This window comes from Artemia sp. Qi Xiang Cuo, chromosome 15 (genome assembly GCF_049724085.1).
Source record: "Artemia sp. Qi Xiang Cuo chromosome 15, ASM4972408v1, whole genome shotgun sequence".
Lineage (NCBI taxonomy): Eukaryota > Metazoa > Arthropoda > Branchiopoda > Anostraca > Artemiidae > Artemia > Artemia sp. Qi Xiang Cuo.
The window spans coordinates 62,785,016-62,807,829 of NC_142808.1; the positions used below are offsets into that span (position 1 = coordinate 62,785,016).

Below are 22,814 nucleotides of genomic sequence, written 5' to 3' on the forward strand. Positions count from 1 at the left end.
TGGTTGTATTTTTGGTATAGGTTCAGCAGCACAACTTTGAAACTATTGTCTACAAAGGGGGAAAATCCTGAGGAAGTATATCACAGAGGTTGGAATTTTTCAGGATACCCTTTCCCAATTTGAGACTAAGTTTTTCAAGGGTAAGAAGTTTAAATTCTTGGAGGAGCGATATATATGGGACTTTAGGCGATTTAGACGCCACAAGCAGGGCACAGTACTGAACTTGCTTCAATGTCTCTGACTGGCCAAGAGTAAGAGAGAAATGCATCACTTGACAACAATATTCTAAGGTAGGTATAATGAAAGAAAGTACAACCTCAGAAGATGCTCAACAGGAACACCATAATGAGACTTCACTATCATGTTGTTACTGGCAACCTAGTTCTTAATGTACTCAATGATACCATACGCGTTGCTTGGGGAGTTCTTTTTGGCAAATGTCAGTTATTGATAGATCATCAACGTACTTCCATCTTTCTGGATAGGACTTTGCCAGCTCGTTGAAAATGACAAGAAACAAAAGAGGACCAAGGGTTTTTCCTTATGAAACTCTAAACTAGATTTGAACCTTGGTTGGGCATGCACTCTTATATTTAGTGCTTTGCTTTCAATCCAAGAGAAAGCTGGCAATGATTTGAACTAAAGCAGGGATGATAAGTAAATTTGGATGAGTTTACTGTGGTTGGTCAGGTCAAAATATTTTTTTCAGATCCATTGCTATGAGGTTTATTCATTAGCCAGGGTTGTCTAGGTTCTTGAGAATTTTGTCCAGAAGGCTTACCAAGTAGTGAGCTATTGAGGTCTTGGGAAGACTACCAACTTGCTTTAGATCCACCACACTTATGATTTTTTCTTTAGCCACGATGAGAGGAATTGCTCATAGACTTTGCTAAATAGTGGTGTAAGAGTGATTGGCAAAACTCTAGAGCGTCTTTTTTAGGTATCGGTTTCACATATCCTTTCTTCCATAGACAGGAAAGTGCCAGACATGGTGATCTGGTTAAATAAATTTGAAAGTGATTGACTTAAGTTTCTCTGGGAATGCTTTGATGATTTACATTGGAATGTCAATTGGTGTGACACTTGTTTGTTTTAGCATTCCAAGTTTTTTGGTCAGCATTTTGGCTGTTATTATTGGGAGGTCCTGATATTCTGGAGGTGGCTGTGGTATCTCATCTAGGCGCAAGGGAGGCAGAGTTTGTACAGTACTAGTCAGGTGGATGTTAAGTTGGCTGGCCAATTTGGTATCTGTATCATCCAAGTTGAAATTGACGCACTTAATTTCTTTTCTTACTTCTTAATTTTTTAACTTCTTTATACCACTGTTGGGGTTTGGATTGGAACAAATCATTTACTTTACCTTGATAGTAGTCTTTTGCTGCCTGGCGTGTCAGTTTCCCAATTTTGTTCTTCAAAAGAATAGCTTGCTGGTGTTTCCCTTTTTTGAATAATAGTTTTTTCTACTTTAGAAATTTTAGTTTTGACTGTCCTTTGTCTGGAAATTCCAGAATTCTTGAAATATGCATGTCCTATTCAAGATTAATAGAAGTTTGTGACACCAAGGAGTTTAAAATGTTTCATAAGTATTTTGGGTGAGATAGGAATTTTACACTAATTAGGGAAGGGTTCAGAGAGAATATTCTGTATTTTAGAGCTTGGGATCTATTTGAAAGAAAACATGTATAACATTTACTAAGAGAGGGTGGTTTTCAAATTTATTCAATGATAAATGAATTAGTGTTGTGATCAACCAAGTCAAATGCTTAAAAAAATGAGCATAAGTTTTGACAGGGCCTGTTGCTGTCTGTCAAAAATATCAACAAGGTTACTACAAGATATTCTCAAAAGAAATGAATTTCACAATAGAAGTCAATATCTAGGCTACATTTAAATTTGGCTGAAGGAATATTTTTAGTTGGTCTTGTATTCCACTATATCAGACAAGAATTTATTACATTTGGAACATAGTTTTGTCAAAATAATATTAGCTGCCATTTTAACTTACTTTTATCAAGAAAAAGCCAATTTGGCTAAATTTTAGAGATCAGATGTATCTTGTTGCATTGGTGCTGATCCCAACTTTTTTTTCCAAGAAATTACCAAGTAAAGACAGTTTGAACATTACATAGCAAAAAAAAATTGTTGGGAGCTTGTTTTGTGTTGAAAACAGGAAACTGATTGAATTGAATATTCTTTTCTTACCTGGGTCTTGATTTAGAGTCAATTGTATAAAGACATCTTTTTGGATTTAACTTCATTTTTAACTGACAAAGGACTATAGTCTCTTCCCAAGTTACAGCTAATATATGCGGTTATATATGGTTTCATAAGTATTTTATAAGTGGTTACATATGCCTCTATAGGAAGTACCAGCGCCTTACCTAGCCTAGCCAGTAAGGTTTTTGGTTGAAGATTTTAATTGTTGAATTACAATCTGAGTCCAGTTAGTATCTGGCTTATCTCTGCCTATAACTAAAAAACAAAACTTTGAATATCAATCTGAATATGAAGTTATTCTGCCCCAAATGCAAAGAAAAAGCTGGCAGAGGTACAGTTCAATCTACCAAATGCAATCAATGGCTGCACCACAAATGTGCTGATATTACACTGCAACAAAGGTCAGAAAATGCTACTTAGCATTCTTTGAACTGTTGCACCTATTACCCCAGCTCTCCTCAAGCTCCATTACCAGTTATCCAAGTTGAGACAATTAGCAAGCCCTTAACACCAGACTTTGCTCAAGAGATTTTAAGCCTTACTCTTTCCCCATCCTTAGTGAAATCCACCAAATGCAGGGATCCTAAAAAATTAGGGGCGTCTCACTTATTTGAAGTTAAGGAGCAAGAGTAAATTAGTAAACTTTGCCCACCAATCAGGCTTTATTTCCCTATAAGTAAGGAGGCTAACTTGCTAAATAGAACTTACACACCTAAAGCAGCTCCTATTTTCTGCTTTATGCTACCAATGAATGCTACAACCCAAACTGAAGCACAAAATGAAACGACCCCCTTTACTGAACCATACTCATGCAAAACTTGGTCTAGTTATGTCTATGAACTTGATCAGATTAATGAACAATTAGCCAGGAGGAATGCTGAAATTCAGCTTCTGACTGAAAAGGTAAAAAGTATTGGCAAACATACCAATAAAGTGGTATCTGATCTTAAACTAGAAATCCGTGATAAAGACCATGAAATTGTCTGTCCAAAACACAAACGTGTGAGAATGAATGATTTAAGTCTCCCGTCTCCTAGGCCAGCAAAGCTGCTGTCGATTAAAAGTGCTACCACAAATATTACCCCTGAACCTATGCCAATATTTGAACATTGTATTACTAATTTTAAAAATAGATCTGATGCAAGCAAGTTTGCCCAACTGCCAAACTGTGTCTGAATAGATCTGAAGCAAGCAAATGTGTTAACATGATTTTGACAGGGAAGTGCATTCCTAGGAGAAAGTGCAACCTAGGAGACAAATGTAATTTTGGACATGCATATAACTTGAGCGTTTATTTTTGCAGTGAGTGACGAGCTTGTAGATAAAATTCCAGCAAATAATGACAAGAATGCCGCGGTTATTACCAAGTTTTTTGATAAATCATCAGTAGATGATGATGTGGCAACGTTGCATTCTTCCTGTGAACACGTGCTTTTGGATTTTTTGTTAGAATTTTGGTGATTTTGATGGTTAAGAAGACTGTAAACTGAAGGAAAGTAAGTTGAATAGTGGTATTAAAGTTGGAAGTGACAATATGAGCAGCCAAGACCCCCAGCAGGGGGGTCCACTAATTCCTGGAGCTTATCCAACTCCACCCTATATGATAATTCAACCAAATACCAGTGCTGGTGGACAGTATAGTAGCACTGTGCAGTATATTGCAGCTCCAATGCCATACAGCCAGTTTCATGGCTGCCCATTTTCCCCAGGAGAGACAGTTCCAGCCTCAGCAGCAAGTTTTGCAAATCCCAGTTAGTGACTCTAATGGACGACTCAGTGCGCTTAGTATGAATGGATATAGTGTACCTGTTAAAAACAGGTTCCAGGTGCTTGACAACAATAATGAATTTCCACCATTATCAGAGGATTCTAATGAGGATATGTCAAGTGTAAATCCAATGTTGGCAGAAGGATTAATCAATGGCAGAGTGAATGAATAGACTAGATTCCCAAGTCTGGGTTTGAATCCATATTTGGGAAGAAAACGTGTGAGGTCCCCAGTAGAGAATTTGTTAAGTATAGTAAAAAGGCAAGAATTAGAAGCAGAAGTTTCTGGTCAAAGTGAGATTCCGTTGAATGAATTGCTTCAAGTAAGAGTGGAATTTGAAGTGACAAATAAAAATGAGAAACTAGTAGATGATTATTTAATATTGAAATGTTTAAAGGAGAATGTTTTTTCATCAAGTTCGAATTTGAATCAAATAGAGAAAGGAATGTGTTGATAGTTCATGTAAACGACAATGAAGAAGCTGAAAAAGTAATGAAAATACAATCAATTGGAGGTGTATCAGTGAGGGGAAAAAGAAGGAATGTATCAAAAGAGGAATCATCAAGGGAGTGCCCTTGTATCTAAGCAATGAACAACTTAAAGAATGCATAGAGTTATCTGTTGAGATTAAAGAAGTAATTCGTCAAAAGAGATATAACAGGGATTTAAAGAAACTTGAAGATAGTTCTGCAGTCATGGTCGTTTTTAACAGGCAATTTTCTGCCACCCACTGTATGTTGCTGTGGAAGGAAAAAAGAAGTTTTTGTCTACAATCGTAGAATTCTCCAGTGTTTTAAATGCCAGCATTATGGCCATGTACAGAAAAATTGTAGATAAAATGAGCCAGTCTGTTTGAGGTGATGTGGAAAGCACGAGTCTGTGAGTTGTCCCCTCAAAAACAGTGATCCTGCAGAAAAAGTTAAATCTTACAAATGTGCCAATTGTAAAGGCTACAATTCTTCAACATCAAGGGAGTGTCCAATTAGGCAGCAAAATAGAAATATTGTGGAAATGGCAGAAAAATATAACATGGGATATAGGAGAGCACAAGTTATGTACAGAACATATGCCCAAGCTGTTCACAGTAATCAAATTCACAGTGCCAAGTCAACACTGCGTAGTGGTCTTCCAAACCAAGGAACCGAACAAGACATATATAGAAGAGTATCAGACACAGTTACAAAAATTCTTGTTGGATTATTATTATCCCCAGATTTGTTAAATATGGCCAGCCTTCCCCTGCTGGAGAAAGTGGAAAAACTTTGTTCATTTATCAATGAATTAAATATGGGACCAATTGATTGTGAAGCAATAAGAAGGAAATTAATTGACAAATTACTTTAAAGTTACTTTCTTGGAATGCATGTTCAGTAATGAAGGAGAAGAAGGACATAGTATGCCATTATGCGATTAAAGAGAAAGTGGATGTCATATGCATTCAAAAGACATGGCTTAAACCTTACATTAAAATAGGATATCATGGATTTAATATTATAAGGAAAGATAGAATAACAAAGGATGGAGGAGGTGTTATGATTGCAATCCGTACAAATTTGCATTATGAACAGTGGGACATTGATTATGGTGATGAGCCTTCAGAAGAAGTGGAGGTAATTGGATGTAAATTATATCTTGACTCCAAAACTCTGATCAACATTTTGAATATTTATAATCCAAGCGGTAACAACAAGGAAGTTGGTTCCTTGGCAGCTGGAATTTTTGATGAGGTACCTAAAGAAGAAGAACTTATAATAGTTGGTGACCTTAATGCGCACAGTAAAATGTGGTGCAGATGTGATTTAATTAATGACTCCGGAAAAAGTATAGAACAATTTTTACTTGAAGAAGATGTATACTTGGCCACTCCTAAGGGTGTACCTACAAGAAAGAATGTGCAATCCAGTACTTATTCAACTATAGACTTGGTGTTTACAAGGACTAGATTTTGCAACAAAGTAGATGTTGAGGTGGTAGAAGATACTACACTGCAAAGCGACCATTTACCAGTGTTAGTACATGTGGATAAGCCATGTCCACAGCAAACAACTAGCATTCCAAGATTTAAGATTAGAAAGACAAATTGGAAGGAATTTAACTGTCAACTTGAAAATATGGACATAAAACAAATTGTGCAGCACTTGGTCCTGATTATTATAATATTGCAGAATATGACATACCAATTGAGAATGGAGAGTCGAAAGGGATGATATTTGCTGACGATAATTCTTTCTGGGCAGTAGCAAGAACACTAGAAGAGACAATGGAGGTTGTAAAATCCACATTACAACAAATCGAACATTGAGCCGAGGGAATCGATTTGAAATTTTCCCCTCACAAATATAAGATGATGATGATTACTAGAAAGAAAATAAAGAACTTACCCATGCTTTATCTCAATTGTAATCCTATTGAGTACGTGAAACAGACTAAGGTCCTCGGGTGTGTAATTACTGACAAACTGAGTTGGTACACACATGTTGAAATGGTTCGTGCTGCATGTATGAAGAGATTGAATATTATGAAGTTGCTCACTTCATACTCATGAGGGATGAAGGCAGATATGTTATTAGAGTTCTATGTGAAGTATATTCGACCTAAAATTGAATATGCTTCAGTGATATGTGGTTCTGGACCGCATTCAACATTAAAAAGGCTGGATGTAATACAAAATTCTGCTATTCGAATTGCTTTTGGAGCAAGAAAAACAACACCAGTGATATTCTTACTATCTGAAAGGGGTCTACCGGAACTTGAGACTAGAAGGAAAATAAGTGTATTGAAGTATTTGCAAAGCTTATGGATAGCTGATAAAACCAACCCTTTGAAGTCAAGACTTATAAAACAAGGAATAATCTTCACTGCAAACCCCAAAAATAAGAGGTTCCAGGCAAATATATTTGAAAAATGTGACAGTATTGCAAAACCTCAGGGAATGGAACTGCAGTTTACTGAGATGTTAAGAGTACCTCAAGCGGTGTTACCACCTCCTTGGAAAGAGAAATCTGTAGTATGTGGTTTGGATTTTAAGCACATTAATAACTTAGATTGGAATACACATGGATTAAAGAATGAAGGGATGGTTGGTGCTGCATTTGTTGTCCCTAAAATGAATGTTTCGAAACAGTTTAAACTTTACAGTAAAGCATCAGCTTTCCAAGCAGAAGCAGTAGCTCTTGCAGAAGCACTTAAGTTTTCATTATCAGAAGTGCACGAGGAATATTTTGGCATATTGATATGTTCTGACTCTAAAGCTGTGATTTCTGCCATTAAGTCATTCCAGGCACATCGGTGCAAATCAGGAGAAATAGCTGAATGTTATTCAAAGTTGTTAATGTTGATAGAATCGAGGAGAGTAGCATTGCAGTGGGTTCCATCACATGTGGGAATAATAGGAAATGAATTGGTAGATAGCAAGGCCAAACATGCAGCCACAAAGGAATGATTCATAATTGCTCTACCCTCATAGTGATCAGTCAATTGGAATGTGTGCGTAAAGCTGTATTACGAGAAAGCTTTGAGAATGTGAGAGATCAGACTGGCAATTTATTTGCTATAAGCAAGCTGCATTGGAAGTTCGAAAAGTCAATTTATAAAAATCTTAGCAGACACGAAAGACGCCTACTGTTCAGATTGAAGGCAGGTCACTGCGGCACGAATAACTAAAGAGCTAGATTTTACGGTGAAGACAGCAATTGCATGACTTGTTCGGAAGAAGAGTTTGTGGAACATTTAATATTGGATTGCGAGGAGTATCAGGAGCAAAGAGACAAGATATATGCTTTCTTCAGAGGGAGGCCTGACCCCATAAGTTTGCACTCCATTCTTGAAGGGCTGAATGACTTAGAAGACAACTTGAAAATAGTCAGAATTGTAACACAATTCTTTAAGGAAATTGGAAAAGACTTGACACTATAAAAACATTTAAGTTATGTGAAGTGATACATATAAAACAGTGATTTGGTTCCCAAGGTGTTCAACACAAAGGGGAGCTCAAAACCCTTGATGATGATGATGATGAGCAGATGATGATGTTTGTACTATTTTTGAGAAAATAGCCAGATATAAAAATAAACAAAACGTGAGAAAAAACAGAAAAGAAAATGTCATTTGTAAATATTTTAATTGCAAGTTTTGTAAACAGCGCAAGTTTTTACATATATGTCATGATTTTATTTTGGGTATTTGTAGGACTGATAAGTGCAGTTTTGATCTTATTGACCTTTGTTCTTTTTTATTGTACTTTGACAAATTGTGTAATTTTGCTCATGTATAGGCTATATTGGAGGATATGCTTACCATCCAACCTTTTTTAGGGCAATGCAGAAAGCCCCCATGGTTCCCTCTGGTCTGGTACCGTTTTACCGCCAGGCGCCTCCCCCTCCTATTTCCAATCCCAGCTGGTTTCATTCTCCTCCCTTTGCTCGGCCCTTGTATTCCACGTTTTATCCCCCCCCCTTTATCTGGGGGGGGGGGGTCCCAGCTCACCCCCCGCCCAGCTCAAAAAGTTTCTCAGCTCACCCCGTCCCCCCAGCAACTATCTAGAAACCATTGTTTAGAGCAGACGCGGTGCTTTGCTTGCATTAGTGGATCTTGTGGTTGTGATCTAGGAGACCAACTTCACTTTTCTGCTCTTCAAGTTTTCTCAAGTTGCCTCGAGTCCGATAACACCAGCCTCACAATGAGGACAAAGATTTAAGAATACCTATCATCTGAATTTTCATTACCAAATACTAATGCTCAAAATCTCAACCCAGATAAGGTAGTTGAAATAGAAACCCTAGCATTCATCCTCAAGTCAACTGTACTGGTGGTAATAGAAGTCCACTGCCCAAACATTCAATCTTCCTTTATGCTTAGACCAGATGATATTCCCATGGAAAAAATAGGAGTGGCGTTGGAATCTTTGCCAATGAAAAGTTAGCTACAAGTGTTATTGATGTTCCATATCTTTAATCCCAAAACAGAATAATCTGGCTAAGAATTCAATCTAACAGACTTACAAGGAGAATCAATGGTTTGACTGTGTGTGCTTTCTAATACTGGCTAGCTCTATAAACAGAAGAAAGGTTTCTTGAAAAACTTCTAGAAGTACAGTTAGATTTTATAAATACATTTTTGTAAACCTCTATTTCTACCTCTCTTTAATAATACAAAATGAAAAGAGAATATTATTCTTTTGATCTGGACTGTTGAACCTTGTGAACCTCATCCTTTTTCTTTATTAATATAATTTTTGCTTTACAGTTTACAACATCAGTTATTACCGGTTGCCTAATTTCTAGGGACCTTTTGATCTCCTATGTAGGAAGGACCAATTCCAAGCGTTGTTGATAGTATTCTACACTTTATAAGATAAATTTTAAGTGTATTGGAAGAGTTTGATATTGACTCACCTCTAATTCCAAATATGGCTGAAAATTTCACTCTATCTGAAGCTTCTGATATTAAGAATGGTAACTTATCTAATTATTGTTCTGCTAACAAAATAGAAGGGAAATATTTGCTTCGATTTTCTTACTTAACAAAATGTTAAGTAAAAAAAATGAAGAAAAAATTACTGTATCTTTGCATATTTGTCTAACCTTCACAATTGAGGGAGAAAAAAATTGTATTTCCTGAAAGTTGAAATATATTGAAACTTAGTTTCTAAATTTTAAGTTTCAACTCTTAAGAGCAAATAATCCCTGTTGATAGGAATTTTCCCTCCATTCCCTTAGGCAGCCATAATAAAGTGAACATACCACCAGAGTTGAAGCCACAATGAGCTATCTACAATGCTTTATTTTTCAACTGAGGGTTTGATTTAATTTTTTGTCTAAACCAGATAATATTGTGTCTCTTAAATGATTGTTTCCGACTGAATTACAGATTAAAGAAAAAAAAACACAGAAGACAACAATAGGCACTAGTAATCATAAACACAACACTAGGGAATAAAGGAGAAATTATGTTAAAGGATACTACATTAGACATAAAATCAAAGTTGCAATGCAGTTTTCTTTGCATACCTATGCGGAAAGTATATTTGCATTGTTTGAAAATATTCTGTGTAGGATGCAAACTTTTGAGGGAGTTTTGTTTTGGTTTCTCATTATAACATGGGATCATTGAAATTTGGTTGGATGTTGTTTATTTGGTTTATTAAGAGCTTATCTCAAAGCATGGACACGGCTGATTTTGTCACTCTTTTGATTGCTCTTGTTGTGAGACTGGTAAGTTGAGTATTTCTTTTGCAAATATCTCTCGCTTTGACTGTTGTAATGATAAGTAGAAGTGATAATGATAATAATTTTTTTAAAAACAAAAGTTCTTTTGCTGTGCATAAAAAACATTTTATGAATTCAAAATTAGTGGAAGAAAATCTTTTGTCTCATATTTAACAGCATCACAACACACCAGAAATTCAAATTACAATGATCACCAGGGTTCCAATGTGTCACTACAGAAAGTGTTAGGGGGGGGGGGGTTGCTCCTAGTGATTGATTTGGGTGATATAGCTGTTAAAATTTCTTGTTTTTTGGCCAATCTACCTCTATTTACTTTACCGCATGTGTTTCCATCAATCCATTTTCCTAATAAAAAGACAAGCCAGTAAAATAGCAGCACTTTAAATCCATTTTTAAGCAACTCAATTGTTTGTACTGAGTGGCTGAAAAAATTAAGGGCACTTCACCCTCCGCTTGACTTCATGCTATGTTCATATTTTTAAGCATTTGACTTGGTTGATCACAACACTAATTCATTTATCATTGAATATATTTGAAAAACACCCTCTCTTAGTAAAGGTTATACATATTTTCTTTCAAATAGATCCCAAGCTGTAAAATACAGAATATTCTCTCTGAACCCTTCCCTAAGTAGTGTAAAATGCCTATCTCACCCAAAACACTTATGAAACATTTTAAACTCCTTGGTGTCACAAACTTCTAATAATCTTGAATAGGACATGTATATTTCAGGAATTCTAGAATTTCCAGACAAAGGATAGTCAAAACTAAAATTTCTAAAGTGGAAAAAACTAGTAGATTAACATTGAAATGGCCAAATGTTGACAGCACTTTAATTGTGAACAACAAAGAGATCTTTGCTGGACCATTAAAGCTGAGAGAAAGTGGTCCATTCCAGATAGCATGTATAAAGAGACCTATATCGCACCTTATATTATGGAGACCTAGGTCACACAATTACACTTCAGTGTGATTATCCAATTCTGTCCCTATACTTGAGGCAGTTTTTTCAGTTTTTTGCTTCCACTATCTGAATAATATTTTATACATTTACACATTTAAAAAAGTTGAAGAGAAACAAAGAAAAGCAGAATATGCATGTCAAATTCACCTGGATCCAACAACAAGTATTCCCCAAGCGTTTTGACATGTGTTAAATTGGGTTACTACTTATGTTGAAAATAGGTAACTTTTTAGCTGTCAAATTCGTAGGTGAAAAAGCTCCAATTTAAGAAAATCAGAGTTTTGTACCCTTTTCTGATAAAACTTCAAACTTCTAATCAGATTTTTAGATATTTTTTCTATATACTTAAATCTTTTTCAAACTAAAAGTCTTTAAATTAACCCTTCTGGAGTAGAAAGTGTTTTTTTTGTTTTTTTTTTTACAAAAACTACTGAATCATTGGTACCTTTAACCTAGTAGAATACCAGGCTGACTAAAAATGTTCCTTCTGCCAAATTCAAGCATAGATACTGGCTTCTATTATGAGATTCAATTCTATTGAAAATACCTAGTAGTTACCTTGTCAGAACTTTTAACAGACAGCAACAGGTCCTGTCAAAATATAGGTCACTGTTGAAACTTCACTTAACATGTAAGTTTTGACAGGGCTTGTTGCTGTCTGTCAAAAATAACAACAAGATAACTACATTGATATTCTCACAAGAAATGAATTTCATAATAGAAGTCAATATCTTGGCTACATTTGAATTTGGCTGAAGGAACATTTTTAATTGGTCTTGTATTCCACTACATCAGACATCAGACAAGAATTTTTGAAATTTGGATCATAGTTTTGTCAAAATAATATTAGTTGCCATTTTAATATTTGCCCAGCAAATGTGTTAACATGATATTGACAGGGAAGTGCAACCTAGGAGACAAATGGAATTTTGGACATGCATATAACTTGAGCGTTTATTTTTGCAGTGAGTGACGTGCTTGTAGATAAAATTCCAGCAAATAATGACAAGAATGCCGCAGTGATTACCAAGTTTTTTGATAAATCATCAGCAGATGATTATGTTTGTATTTTTTTGAGAAAATAGCCAAATATAAAAAGAAAGAAAACGTGAGAAAAAGCAGAAAATAAAATGTGATATGTAAATATTTCCAAGCTCCAAGCTTCTATTGTTCAAAAATTTCCAAGCTGCAAAGAGCTATTATTCTGCAATTTTAATTTAAAAGTTTTTTTATACTTAAAATAGGGCCTATAGAAGTATATTTGGATTTTATAAATACATTTTTTAAACCTCTATTTCTACCTCTCTTTAATAATACAAAATGAAAAGAGAATATTATTCTATTGATTTGGACTGTTGAACCCTGTGAACCTCATCCTTTTTCTTTATTAATATAATTTTTGCTTTACAGTTTACAGCATCAGTTATTAAAGGTTGCCTAATTTCTAGGGACCTTTTGATCTCCTATGTAGGAAAGACCAATTCCAAACGTTGTTGATAGTATTCTACACTTTATAAGAGATTTTAAGTGTATTGGAAGAATTTGTTATTGACTCACCTCTAATTCCAAATATGGCTGAAAATTTCACTCTATCTGAAGCTTCTGATAGTAAGAATGGTAAGTTATCTAATTATTGTTCTGCTAACAAAATAGAGGAAAAATATTTCATTCTATTTTTTTAATTAAGAAAATGTTAAGTAAAAAAAAAATGAAGAAAAAGTAACTGTATCTTTGCATATTTGTCTAACCTTCAAAATTGAGGGAGAAAAAAATTGTTTTTTTTTTTAAGTAAAAACATATTCAAACTTAATTTCTAAATTCTAAGTTTCAACTCTTAAAAGCAAATAATCCCTGTTGATAGGAATTTTCCCTCCATTCCTTTAGGCATGCAAAACAAAATAAACATATCACCAGAGTTGCAGCCACAATGAGATATTTAAAATGCCTTATTTTTCAACTGAGGATTAGATAATAATTTTTTGTCTAAACCAGATGATATTGTGTCTCTTAAATATCAATCTTGATTGTTTCCGACTGAATTACAGATTAAAGAAAAAAAAACACAGAAGACAACAATTGGCACTAGTAATCACAAACACAACACTAGGGAATAAAGGAAAAATTATGTTAAAGGATACTACATCAGACATAAAATCAAAGTTGCAATGCAATTTTCTTTGCATACCTATGCGGAAAGTATATTTGCATTGTTTGAAAATATTCTGTGTAGGATGCAAACTTTTGAGGGAGTTTTGTTTTGGTTTCTCATTATAACATGGGATCATTGAAATTTGGTTGGATGTTGTTTATTTGGTTTATTAAGAGCTTATCTCAAAGTATAGACACGGCTGATTTTGTCACCCTTTTGATTGCTCTTTTTGTGAGACTGGTAAGTTGAGTATTTCTTTTGCGAATATCTCTCGCTTTGACTGTTGTAATGATAAGTAGAAGTGATAATGATGATAATTTTTTTAAAAACAAAAGTTCTTTTGCTGTGCATAAAAAACATTTTATGAATTCAAAATTAGTGGAAGAAAATCTTTTGTCTCATATTTAACAGCATCACAACACACCAGAAATACAAATTACAATGATCACCAGGGTTCCAATGTGTCACTACACAAAGTGTTAGGGGAGATTACTCCTAGTGATTGATTTGGGTGATATAGCTATTAAAATTTCTTGTTTTTCGGCCAATCTACCTCTATTTACTTTACCGCATGTGTTTTCATCAATCCATTTTCCTAATAAAAAACAAGCCAGTAAAGTAACAGCACTTTAAATCCATTTTTAAGCAACTCAATTGTTTGTACTGAGTGGCTGAAAAAATTAGGGGCACTTCACCCTCAAATATGTGACACTCCTTCAATTGCTGAGGGTGAGATAATCTCTACTTGATATTTTAAAATAACTTGTTTTAGTTGAACCAGTTTTTATAAGGAATTGATCCCCCTGTTTTCTGTTTCCTGGTTCTACTTATCAAAATTGAGCATTATTGTGAAAAAAGATATTTAGATACAAATGAAACAAGATCTTTTTTTAACATTGGTAAATTTTAAATTTGATTTCTACGGTACTGAACTAAGCCTAGTTTATCTTACAAGTTGAAAATACTTTACCAAGTGACAGAGAGGTTTAGTTGAACTTCCTAAACTCTTTAATGACTCGTAAAATTTAACATGTATCCTTGGGAATTTTTCAGAATTTCTCAGGACAATGTAAACTGGAATCTGACTTCTAAGAATACAGCTCTACATCTTTTGATGATGAAGCTTAATTTATTGGAGGTTCTAATGATAGATTGGCGTTAGATTGTTTAATTTTTTAGATTAAATATGCCAGTTTATGTAGATTTTTGGGCATATGAAACTATTGGGGATTTTTTGGTTAGATAGGAGGAGTGAATAGCGTACAAAAATTCTTCCATTAATCAAATTTAATGTTTTTATTTGTCTTTTTGACAAGGGAGAGGGGGGCTAGTTTATTTTTGTATGTGTAAATGATTGTTAAATTGTGTTTGTAGCTAAAGGAGTGTCCCTGAAAAGAAATTTGTTTTCACTGATTATTACTTGAAGCTGGTTTTGGTTGACACTATTGATTCCACCTTGTTTTCGGAACACTATTGACTTGACCTTGTTTTTGGAAGGCAATCAGTATGAACAAGGACTCAAAATATTAGCCATTATAAGAGTATATGATCTAGTATATTCAGCCTGTAATTCTATGCGAACACATTGATTATGATAATTTGTTTGCCAAAGCAATTAGAATAAATATAAATAAAAAATATAAATGTTCTTACTTTTATAACTTTAATAAATCAAAAAATATTAACATTTTGATTACTAAATATCAGTATATGTATATTAAACTGACAATGCACATTCATTTGTATTTTTTCAGTAAAATGCAAATTATGTTTTGGCCTTGGGAAGGCATAGGGGTTTTGAGCCCAACTTATGTTAATTTCTGCTCGTTTTGAGTTTGACTCGATTATTTTTTGTTTTTTTCTGTTCGTTTTGGGTTTCATTTATTTATGGATGCTGATTTATGGTATTTTCACACTTGGTAGATTATTTGATTTTATTTTTGCTCATTTTTTGTTTAATGGAGTTCTTTACTTTTCTTTGAAAAACTTATTTTTTGGAAAAAGTTTTTTTAATTAATCTCTGTTCGTTTTATATTGACATAGTCTTTTCAGGGAAAAAGAAAATTATACTTTAAATCTTTTCGTTTTTTAAAAATTTAGAGTTTGGCCTGCTATTAGTATGCTGGAGAAAAGTTTTCAGCAATTCTTAACAACATAAACCTTTTTAAAAATCTGGACACAAGTAGCAGTGTTTAATTTATTTTCATGCTTCCTTTAGTTGACCTGAAATGTAAAACTTGATACCATTCGCAAAAAAAAATCTGTTTACTTTCTTTGATAGCTTGGATACACTTACGCTAATTTGATTTGGTTAAATTTTAAGAGCTCAATTGGGCTCAATTGAAAGAGCCCTTTTCCAAGTTCCAACGACAACTCCTTCAGTACAAAGTGAAGACGCGAGATCAGCCTTGTGAACTTTTCTTTAGCAAGTACCAGTGCTAATCCTGGCTTAGGCGACCAGGTTTTAGTTGAAGATATAGTTTCCAATTCAAGGTCTGTCTTGTTTTTATTCCTTAGCCTAGAATGTCCCATCCTTGTAATGAATGCTACAGAAAATGTGGAACTGGGTCTTTCCAGTGTTCTAAGTGCAATGCTTGGTTGCACCCTGCTTGTGCTGGCATAACAAAAAGTAATCGCCTTAAAAACCCTAATTGGTTATGCGTTCAATGCCGAGCGTCGATGGTTGAAAATGACGTGATTAATACCATCGATAATAAACCAGAAGTGGTTCAACCAATCGAGGCTGTAAAATCCCCTGTTATTTCGGATGAAGAAAATTCATCTATCTCCAACGAAAATCAACTTGAAATGATCGTTCGAAGTGGTATTACAAAATCCCCTTCTATACCTTGTGCTTCGAGTAATGTCAACAATAGTTCTGATGGATCGATTGATTCTACAAAAATAACTACAACCCATCATTACCAAATTTCCCCCCAAATCAATGGCTTCAGTAAAGGTGAATAGGCAAACATTGCAGAAACCGCTAGTGTCTTCGAGACCCATACCTGTGAAGATTGCATAAAAAAAGACGCGGAAATCGTCAATTTCAGGAAACGGATTATTAATCTTGATTTTCTTTATGATAGTTTATCCGATCTTTATGAACGTCAGAAAAGTGATCTTTTCAAGGACAATGAGATCAAAATGTTAAAAGTCAGTTTTCAGCTAGCAATTGTTGATGCTATATATGCATTCAAATGCCCTACGTCGCCTAGTCTTTCTCCTTTAGCTGATACTTCTAATTTAAATATGCATTATCCAAATTCTTCATGTTGCGTAAAAACTGTAAAACCCTTTGAATCTGAAAACGTCACTATATGTAATCAAGCAAGTGCTAATGAACTTCCCTTGGCAGAGTTTTTTCAAGGGATTAAAAAGGTTACACAAACTAATCATTCTGATATTGTTTTAACTGAAAATAATTTATTCTTGAAATCCAGTGGTAATGACACCACTTCTCCGCCCAGTGTTTCTCCTTCAGCTGATACTTCTAATTCAAATATGCATTATCCAAATTCTTCAAGTTGCGTAAAAACTGTAAAACCCTTTGAATCTGAAAACTTCACTATATGTAATCAAGCAAGTGCTAGTGAACTTCCTTCGTCAGAATTTTTTCAAGGGATTAAAAAGGTTACGCAAACTAATCCTTCTGACCTTGTTTTAACTGAAGATAATTTATTCTTGAAATCCAGTGGTAATGACACCACTTCTCCGCCCAGTGTTTCTCCTTCAGCTGATACTTCTAATTCAAATATGCATTATCCAAATTCTTCAAGTTGCGTAAAAACTTTAAAACCCTTTGAACCTGAAAACGTCACTATGTGTAATCAATCAAGTGCTGGTAAACTTACCTCGGCAGAGTTTTTTCAAGTGATTAAAAAGGTTATGAAAAATATTCCTTCTGAAACTGTTTTAAGTGAAGATAATTTATTCTTGAAATCCAGTGGTAATGACACATCTTTAAAGATTGACAATGATCTTGAACTTACAAGCGGTAATTATCACCCAATGCAATCATATATTAAAAAAAATGAGTTCTGTGATCTTAAGTGTAATCAACCGAATGTGTGCTTTAGTTTTTTATACAGTAGATGTATGTCTAGTAATTGTAAATATCTACACATTTGTAAGTTTCATGTTTTTAGCCGTTGTATGAATAACTTTTGCAAATACCCCCATGTTGATATCTGCAAACGCTTTTCAAGTGGAAGATGCTTTGGCTGTGCAAAAAATCATATCAAATTGCCCATTAAGAGTCGTAGTAGGTTCCACAAAACTGGGCCACAAAACCAACGTTTTTTAGGGCGACGCCTAAAGTCTTCACGACCCCCCCCCCCTAGATCGTGTTCCATTCAACTTTCGTTCTTATCCCCCTGCATACCCGATACAGCGCAGTATACCTCAGGAACCCATCCCTCGAAACAATCCTCCGCCCCATTTACTTACGCCTGCCCAGTCAGTCCAACCCCCACAATCACTTTACTCAATTCGGACCATCCCCAAACCCCCCTTACTCATTTTCCTCCCAAAAATCCCCTTCCTTTCGACTCCGTTCTTCTCCGTGCGTCCAAGAAGTTACCGACCAGTTCTGGACTCCACCCGTTATTTGCCGAAACAAACCCAACCCCTCCCCTCTCAGACACCCCCCGCCGTACTTCCCTCCCTCAGCATCATCTTGCCCCCCCCCCAACCCCCATATAAAGATCACTCCCAATTTGACTTACTCCCAGATCACCAGGAAACCTTTCTCCCTTCCCTTGCACTTTATCCCCCCTGGCTACCCTACCAGTATGACTCTGGTTTAAGAGTAAGCAGGCAGAATGATCCACAGGTAACACATCCATGCAAAATTTCTAAAACTTCAAATAGTAAGACGAATTCCACCGCAGTTCCATCCCAACTTAATAATATTCCCATAATTTGTTCGCTGTCCTCCTTTTCTCTCAAGCCCGGTCCAGTCCCGCCTTTTAATAATGCCTCAAAACCACACCCTTACCCACAGCACCCTTCTCATAAACTTCAACCCCAAATAACTCCATCCCGAATTGAAAAAACATCCCAATACCCAAATCGGTTTAAATTTCCAACTTTCCTACTTACCAATGCTGAGAGCCTGAATTTTGAAAAAATTACCGAACTCGAGGGTATCTCTGAAATTCATAAAATTAATATTATTGCTGTGACAGAGGTTCAGTCCCAGAACTCAGATTTCCTAAAAATTAGCAATTATACTCAGTTTATAAAACTTCGCCCTCCCGATCACCCTCTCGGGAAAAAAGGGGGTGGTATATTATTTTTTGTCCGAGATAACCTCCAACCTAAGCTCATCCCCATCCCCAACTTATCAGATTATGATGAAATTCTATGGCTGAGCCTTCGACCGAAAGTACTTCCCCGCTCTTTCAATTAAATTGTAACCGCCGTCTTTTATCATTCCCCTAACCAATGTATTGACCAGAAACGCAAATTTATCCAACAATTTCTTATAAGTGCTGACTTTGTGTTATCAAAGTATCCGAACGCTGGTATTTGCTTACTTGGCGATGCGAATGACCTGAGGATAAACTCCATCTGCACCTCTCTTAATATTAAACAACTGGTTAAAATATCTACAACAAAAGGTAAAACCTCTCTGGATGTTATTTGTTCAAATATGAGTAAGTTTTATAACTCCCCGCAAGCACTGCCACCACTAGGAGGCAGTTACCACTATTGTCTTCTTTTTTCTCCCTCCTCAGCCATTGAACATTCCTTTACTACCTCAATTGGGGTTTGCTGTCCCCTCAGTGACACAGAACTTCTTTCTTTTGGATCATGGCTGACAAGTGAAAGTTGGTCAGATCTTTATAATACTAATAATCTTGGTGAAAAAATTTTCATTTTTCAAAAAAAAGTAATTGATTCCTACTTATTATGTTTCCCAGAAAAAAAAAATCAAAAATTGCTCCAGTGATAAAACTTACATAAATAATCACATAAAAATATTAATCCGTACGAAAATAAGCTTATTTAAGAGGGGTAATTTAGCTGAAGCAAATAAGTTAAGAAAGGAATTAAAAAGTCAAATTAGAAAAGCTGCCCGAGCCTATTATAAAAATAAAATTAAATACTTGTGCCATGATAAACCAAAGAACTGGTACTCTGAAATTAAAAAAACTTACCGGCAAGAGTCAAGAACGACTAAATTTTAATATCAATGAACCTCTAAAGACCACAGCTAATAACCTCAATAAGTTTTTGGCTTCTATTGTCCAGAGTCTCCCACCCCTATCTTACGAATTTCCAGATATTCCTGTTCCTTTTTCACTCCCACATATTTCTCCACTTGATGTTGTAAAAAAAATTGAAAAGCTAAAACGATCAAGCATTTGCCCTTTAGATATTCCTGTTCCTCTGATTAAAGCTTTCAGTGATTACCTCTCAAAACCCCTATCCACCCTGTTCAATGAAATTACCGAATCTGGACAGTTCCCTCAATATTGGAAACAAGGCTTTATTACCCCAATCAAAAAGAAAAATGGGAAGCCTGGTTTTGATGGCATTCGTCCTATTACCCTCACCTCGATTTTTTCAAAACTGTATGAAAGTTTTCTCGCAGACTGGCTTAAGATGAAAGTCCTCCCCCTCATTGATCTTAGACAGTTTGGTAATCTCAAATCCACGTCAACCTCTCATTACCTGATCCATCATGTTGATACCATGGGTAAATTACTTGAAAAACCTAACACATGGCTTAATCTAATTTCTATTTATCTTCAAAAAGCTTTCGATTTGATTAACCACAATTTACTCATAGATAAACTTATAAATGAATTCCACATTGAAACTTTCCTTGTTAAGCTTGTTGCCTCTTTTCTTTCTAATAGATCTCAAGCAGTTAAATATTTAAATTTTTTCTCAGATAATCTCCCCATATTTAATGGCATTCCTCAGGGGACTATTCTAGGCCCTCTCCTTTTTTCACTTATGATTAATAACCTTTCAACCCTTTACGACAATAGATGGAAATTTGTCGATGACTTGACAGTTTTAGAGATATGTCATAAAAACATCTTTAGCAACCCAATGGGATTACTCCAAGATATTGCCTGTGAGGCCTCTTCCCTTGACATGACTGTTAACCCTTCTAAATCCGCAATAGTCTCAGTAAGTTTCCTTAAATCCCCTCCCCTTTTTCTTGCTCCTATACCTCCTGAAACCTCTGTCACATTTGTGCGTCCCATATTAGAGTAGGCTTGTCCTGTGTGGCACCCTGGCCTCTCTAATGAAGCAACACAAAAAATTGAAAATGTCCAAAAGAGAGCTCTAAGAATTATTTTTAAAGAGAGCAAGATACTGTATTTGTATTTGTTAAATATTTCAAACCTAGAGACCCTCGAGAGACGAAGAAATAATTTGTGCCTCCGTTTTGCAAAAAATACCATAACAAACCCTCGGACGGCAAGTATTTTCCCCAAACGTCACTCCCCATCCAGATTGCGGCCGCCTCGAGCTGTTTCTGATCCCATCCCTGTTTTGTCCCCCATTCACTGCGTTACTTCAAGATATGAAAGAGCTTTTGTCCCCGTTATTACAGGAAAAATGAATAAAAAGTCCCAATAGTTTCTTTTTTTCTTTTTTTTTGTCTCTCCCCCCCGTCTTGACCAGTTTTTATTTTTTAATTCTTTTATTAACTTACTGTAGTTGGATTATTGACACTTTCTTAGTGTCTCTTTTAATGCATATGCATTTATGTCTCGCTCTTTTTTTTCTGTGCATATGCGTTTATTCCCCCCCCCTCCCTTTTTTTTATGTCCGTTATAATTCTTTTTCCGATTCGTATTTGTGTAAGTTTAGTTTGATCAGTTTTTATCTTTTTAACTTTTTCATTGACTTTTTACAGTTTTAATTATTGACTGTTAAATGATTGTTCATTATGATTTTTCTATTTCTTTGTTGTTGTTTCATTTTTGCCAGTTTTAGTGCAATCATTTATATTGTCGACTCCAAAGTCCGAATTCGGCCCTTTGTGGGCTTGTGATAGTGATCTTTTTGAAATAAATATCTTATCTTATCTATATCTTATCTCAACAAAAAAGTAATACATTATACCCACAATGATCTTTAATATTAAAATTTCAAGCCTTCCAATCAATTTTCACTATTAAAAAGGGCACTAGGCCTTTCGATTTCCAATCGAATGAGGCCTTTTTTAGTTTCTATGACAACACTTTCGGAATGAAGGTCAATTTCAGAATGAACTTGACCTTGAACACTTGTGCCTGAGAGGGGATTAAAACCAAGACAGTTTAATCCTTTAAACACACAAAATTGTCTTTTTATCTTAGTTGAACCGGAAATCACTTGATTCATATCTATAATTTTGTCGAAATAATCTTGTAGTGATAATACTGTTCGACAAGTCGCACGGAGATTCTTAAATTCATTGTTTCATGTTTCCAAATTTCAATTCATCCTTGCAGTTTTTCAGATTGATTTATTGAAAAAAAAAGAAATAATAGTGTTTAACAAGTTTCCTGGTCAAAAAATTTCAGAAAATTTTTCCAGAAGGGTCCACTTGTCCTAAATTATTAAATTTAGCATGTTTCTTCTTACAAAAATAATTAAAAGATTTTGAATTAGGCCATGAAAGTATGAACTCATTTACGTAGGATGGGTATGGCTATATGATTAGATATCCTCCTACAACTCCAAAACTGGGAAGCTATGGACTTATAGGATTCATAGAATACGAAGGATATAGGTATCATCTTATGAACTCTAAAGGGTAAAATTCTAGTTCAGGGGTTTCTTGTTATGTGACAAAGTAGTCTAATTGGGCATATGAAACATTCACATTTGAATCCAGGGGCACCAATGTGCCCTTGGAAGGAACTGCCACTCAACTATGTCAACTCGCTTCAGATTTCTAGAATTTAGAACCCACTTCAATGCTTAAAAAATGTTTTTTTTTACCTTAACCTTGATTTTTTTTTTTTTTTTATGTCTTTTATATTGGGTTAAGCTTCGAAATACATTTCCTGATGCTTCAAAGGAATTTCAAGCGACAGGCTATTAACAGTTTTACCTAAATTTAAGAAATATATTCAAAGATCATTAAAACCTTGCAAATTGAGATTGAGCAAGGGCATGAGGTTCAATCAACCTTTGCTATACCTCATTTCAGCAGTACAACTATATATTTGAGCAGTAGAACTATATTTTACGGTTTTACTTTATGATTTAAAGATTATTCTAAAGGTCAACACCCTCTGTTGCTGCTTCTAAGAACTCACTGCAGCACGGAAGCACCTGAGCTCAACACATCTACAAACTCACCTCGTCCGTACCAGTTTATTTAAAGCCTCTCTATTCACAATCTCTCCAGAAGCTCCAATTTTCTTTATATCTTTCCTTACGACATCTTCCCAATCCATTTGGAGACGACCTGGTTTTTGGTTAGCCGATAAGGACTGTGTTCATAGTGATTTGCTCTTACACAGAAAA

The 22,814-nt window shown here is 35.1% G+C and overlaps 3 protein-coding genes across 5 annotated transcripts in view; all 3 read left to right on the forward strand.

The window, feature by feature from the left end:
• The window catches only part of LOC148943969 (bifunctional glutamate/proline--tRNA ligase-like), a 30,058-nt gene extending 27,208 nt beyond the window's left edge, over nt 1-2,850 (forward strand). Inside the window, exon 5 of the mRNA XM_089101305.1 lies at nt 2,670-2,850. Coding sequence (XP_088957431.1) covers nt 2,670-2,850 — 181 coding nt within the window. The remainder of the gene's footprint in view (nt 1-2,669) is intronic.
• A 3,683-nt stretch (nt 2,851-6,533) lies between these two features.
• On the forward strand, nt 6,534-7,427 carry LOC148943970 (uncharacterized). Its single transcript, XM_089101306.1, has one exon. It carries the CDS (start codon nt 6,534-6,536, stop codon nt 7,425-7,427), a length of 894 nt encoding a protein of 297 aa, XP_088957432.1.
• Nucleotides 7,428-10,150: 2,723 nt separating this feature from the next.
• LOC148943971 (uncharacterized) overlaps nt 10,151-22,814 on the forward strand; it is a 59,879-nt gene continuing 47,215 nt past the window's right edge. For 2 of the 3 annotated variants that reach the window (XR_016143010.1, XM_089101918.1), the window contains exon 1: nt 12,622-12,793. The gene's annotated coding sequence lies outside the window, so the exon portion shown is untranslated. Of the gene's footprint in view, nt 10,198-12,621; nt 12,794-22,814 lie in introns of those variants that run through there. The other variant, XM_089101921.1, reaches the window with a different exon arrangement.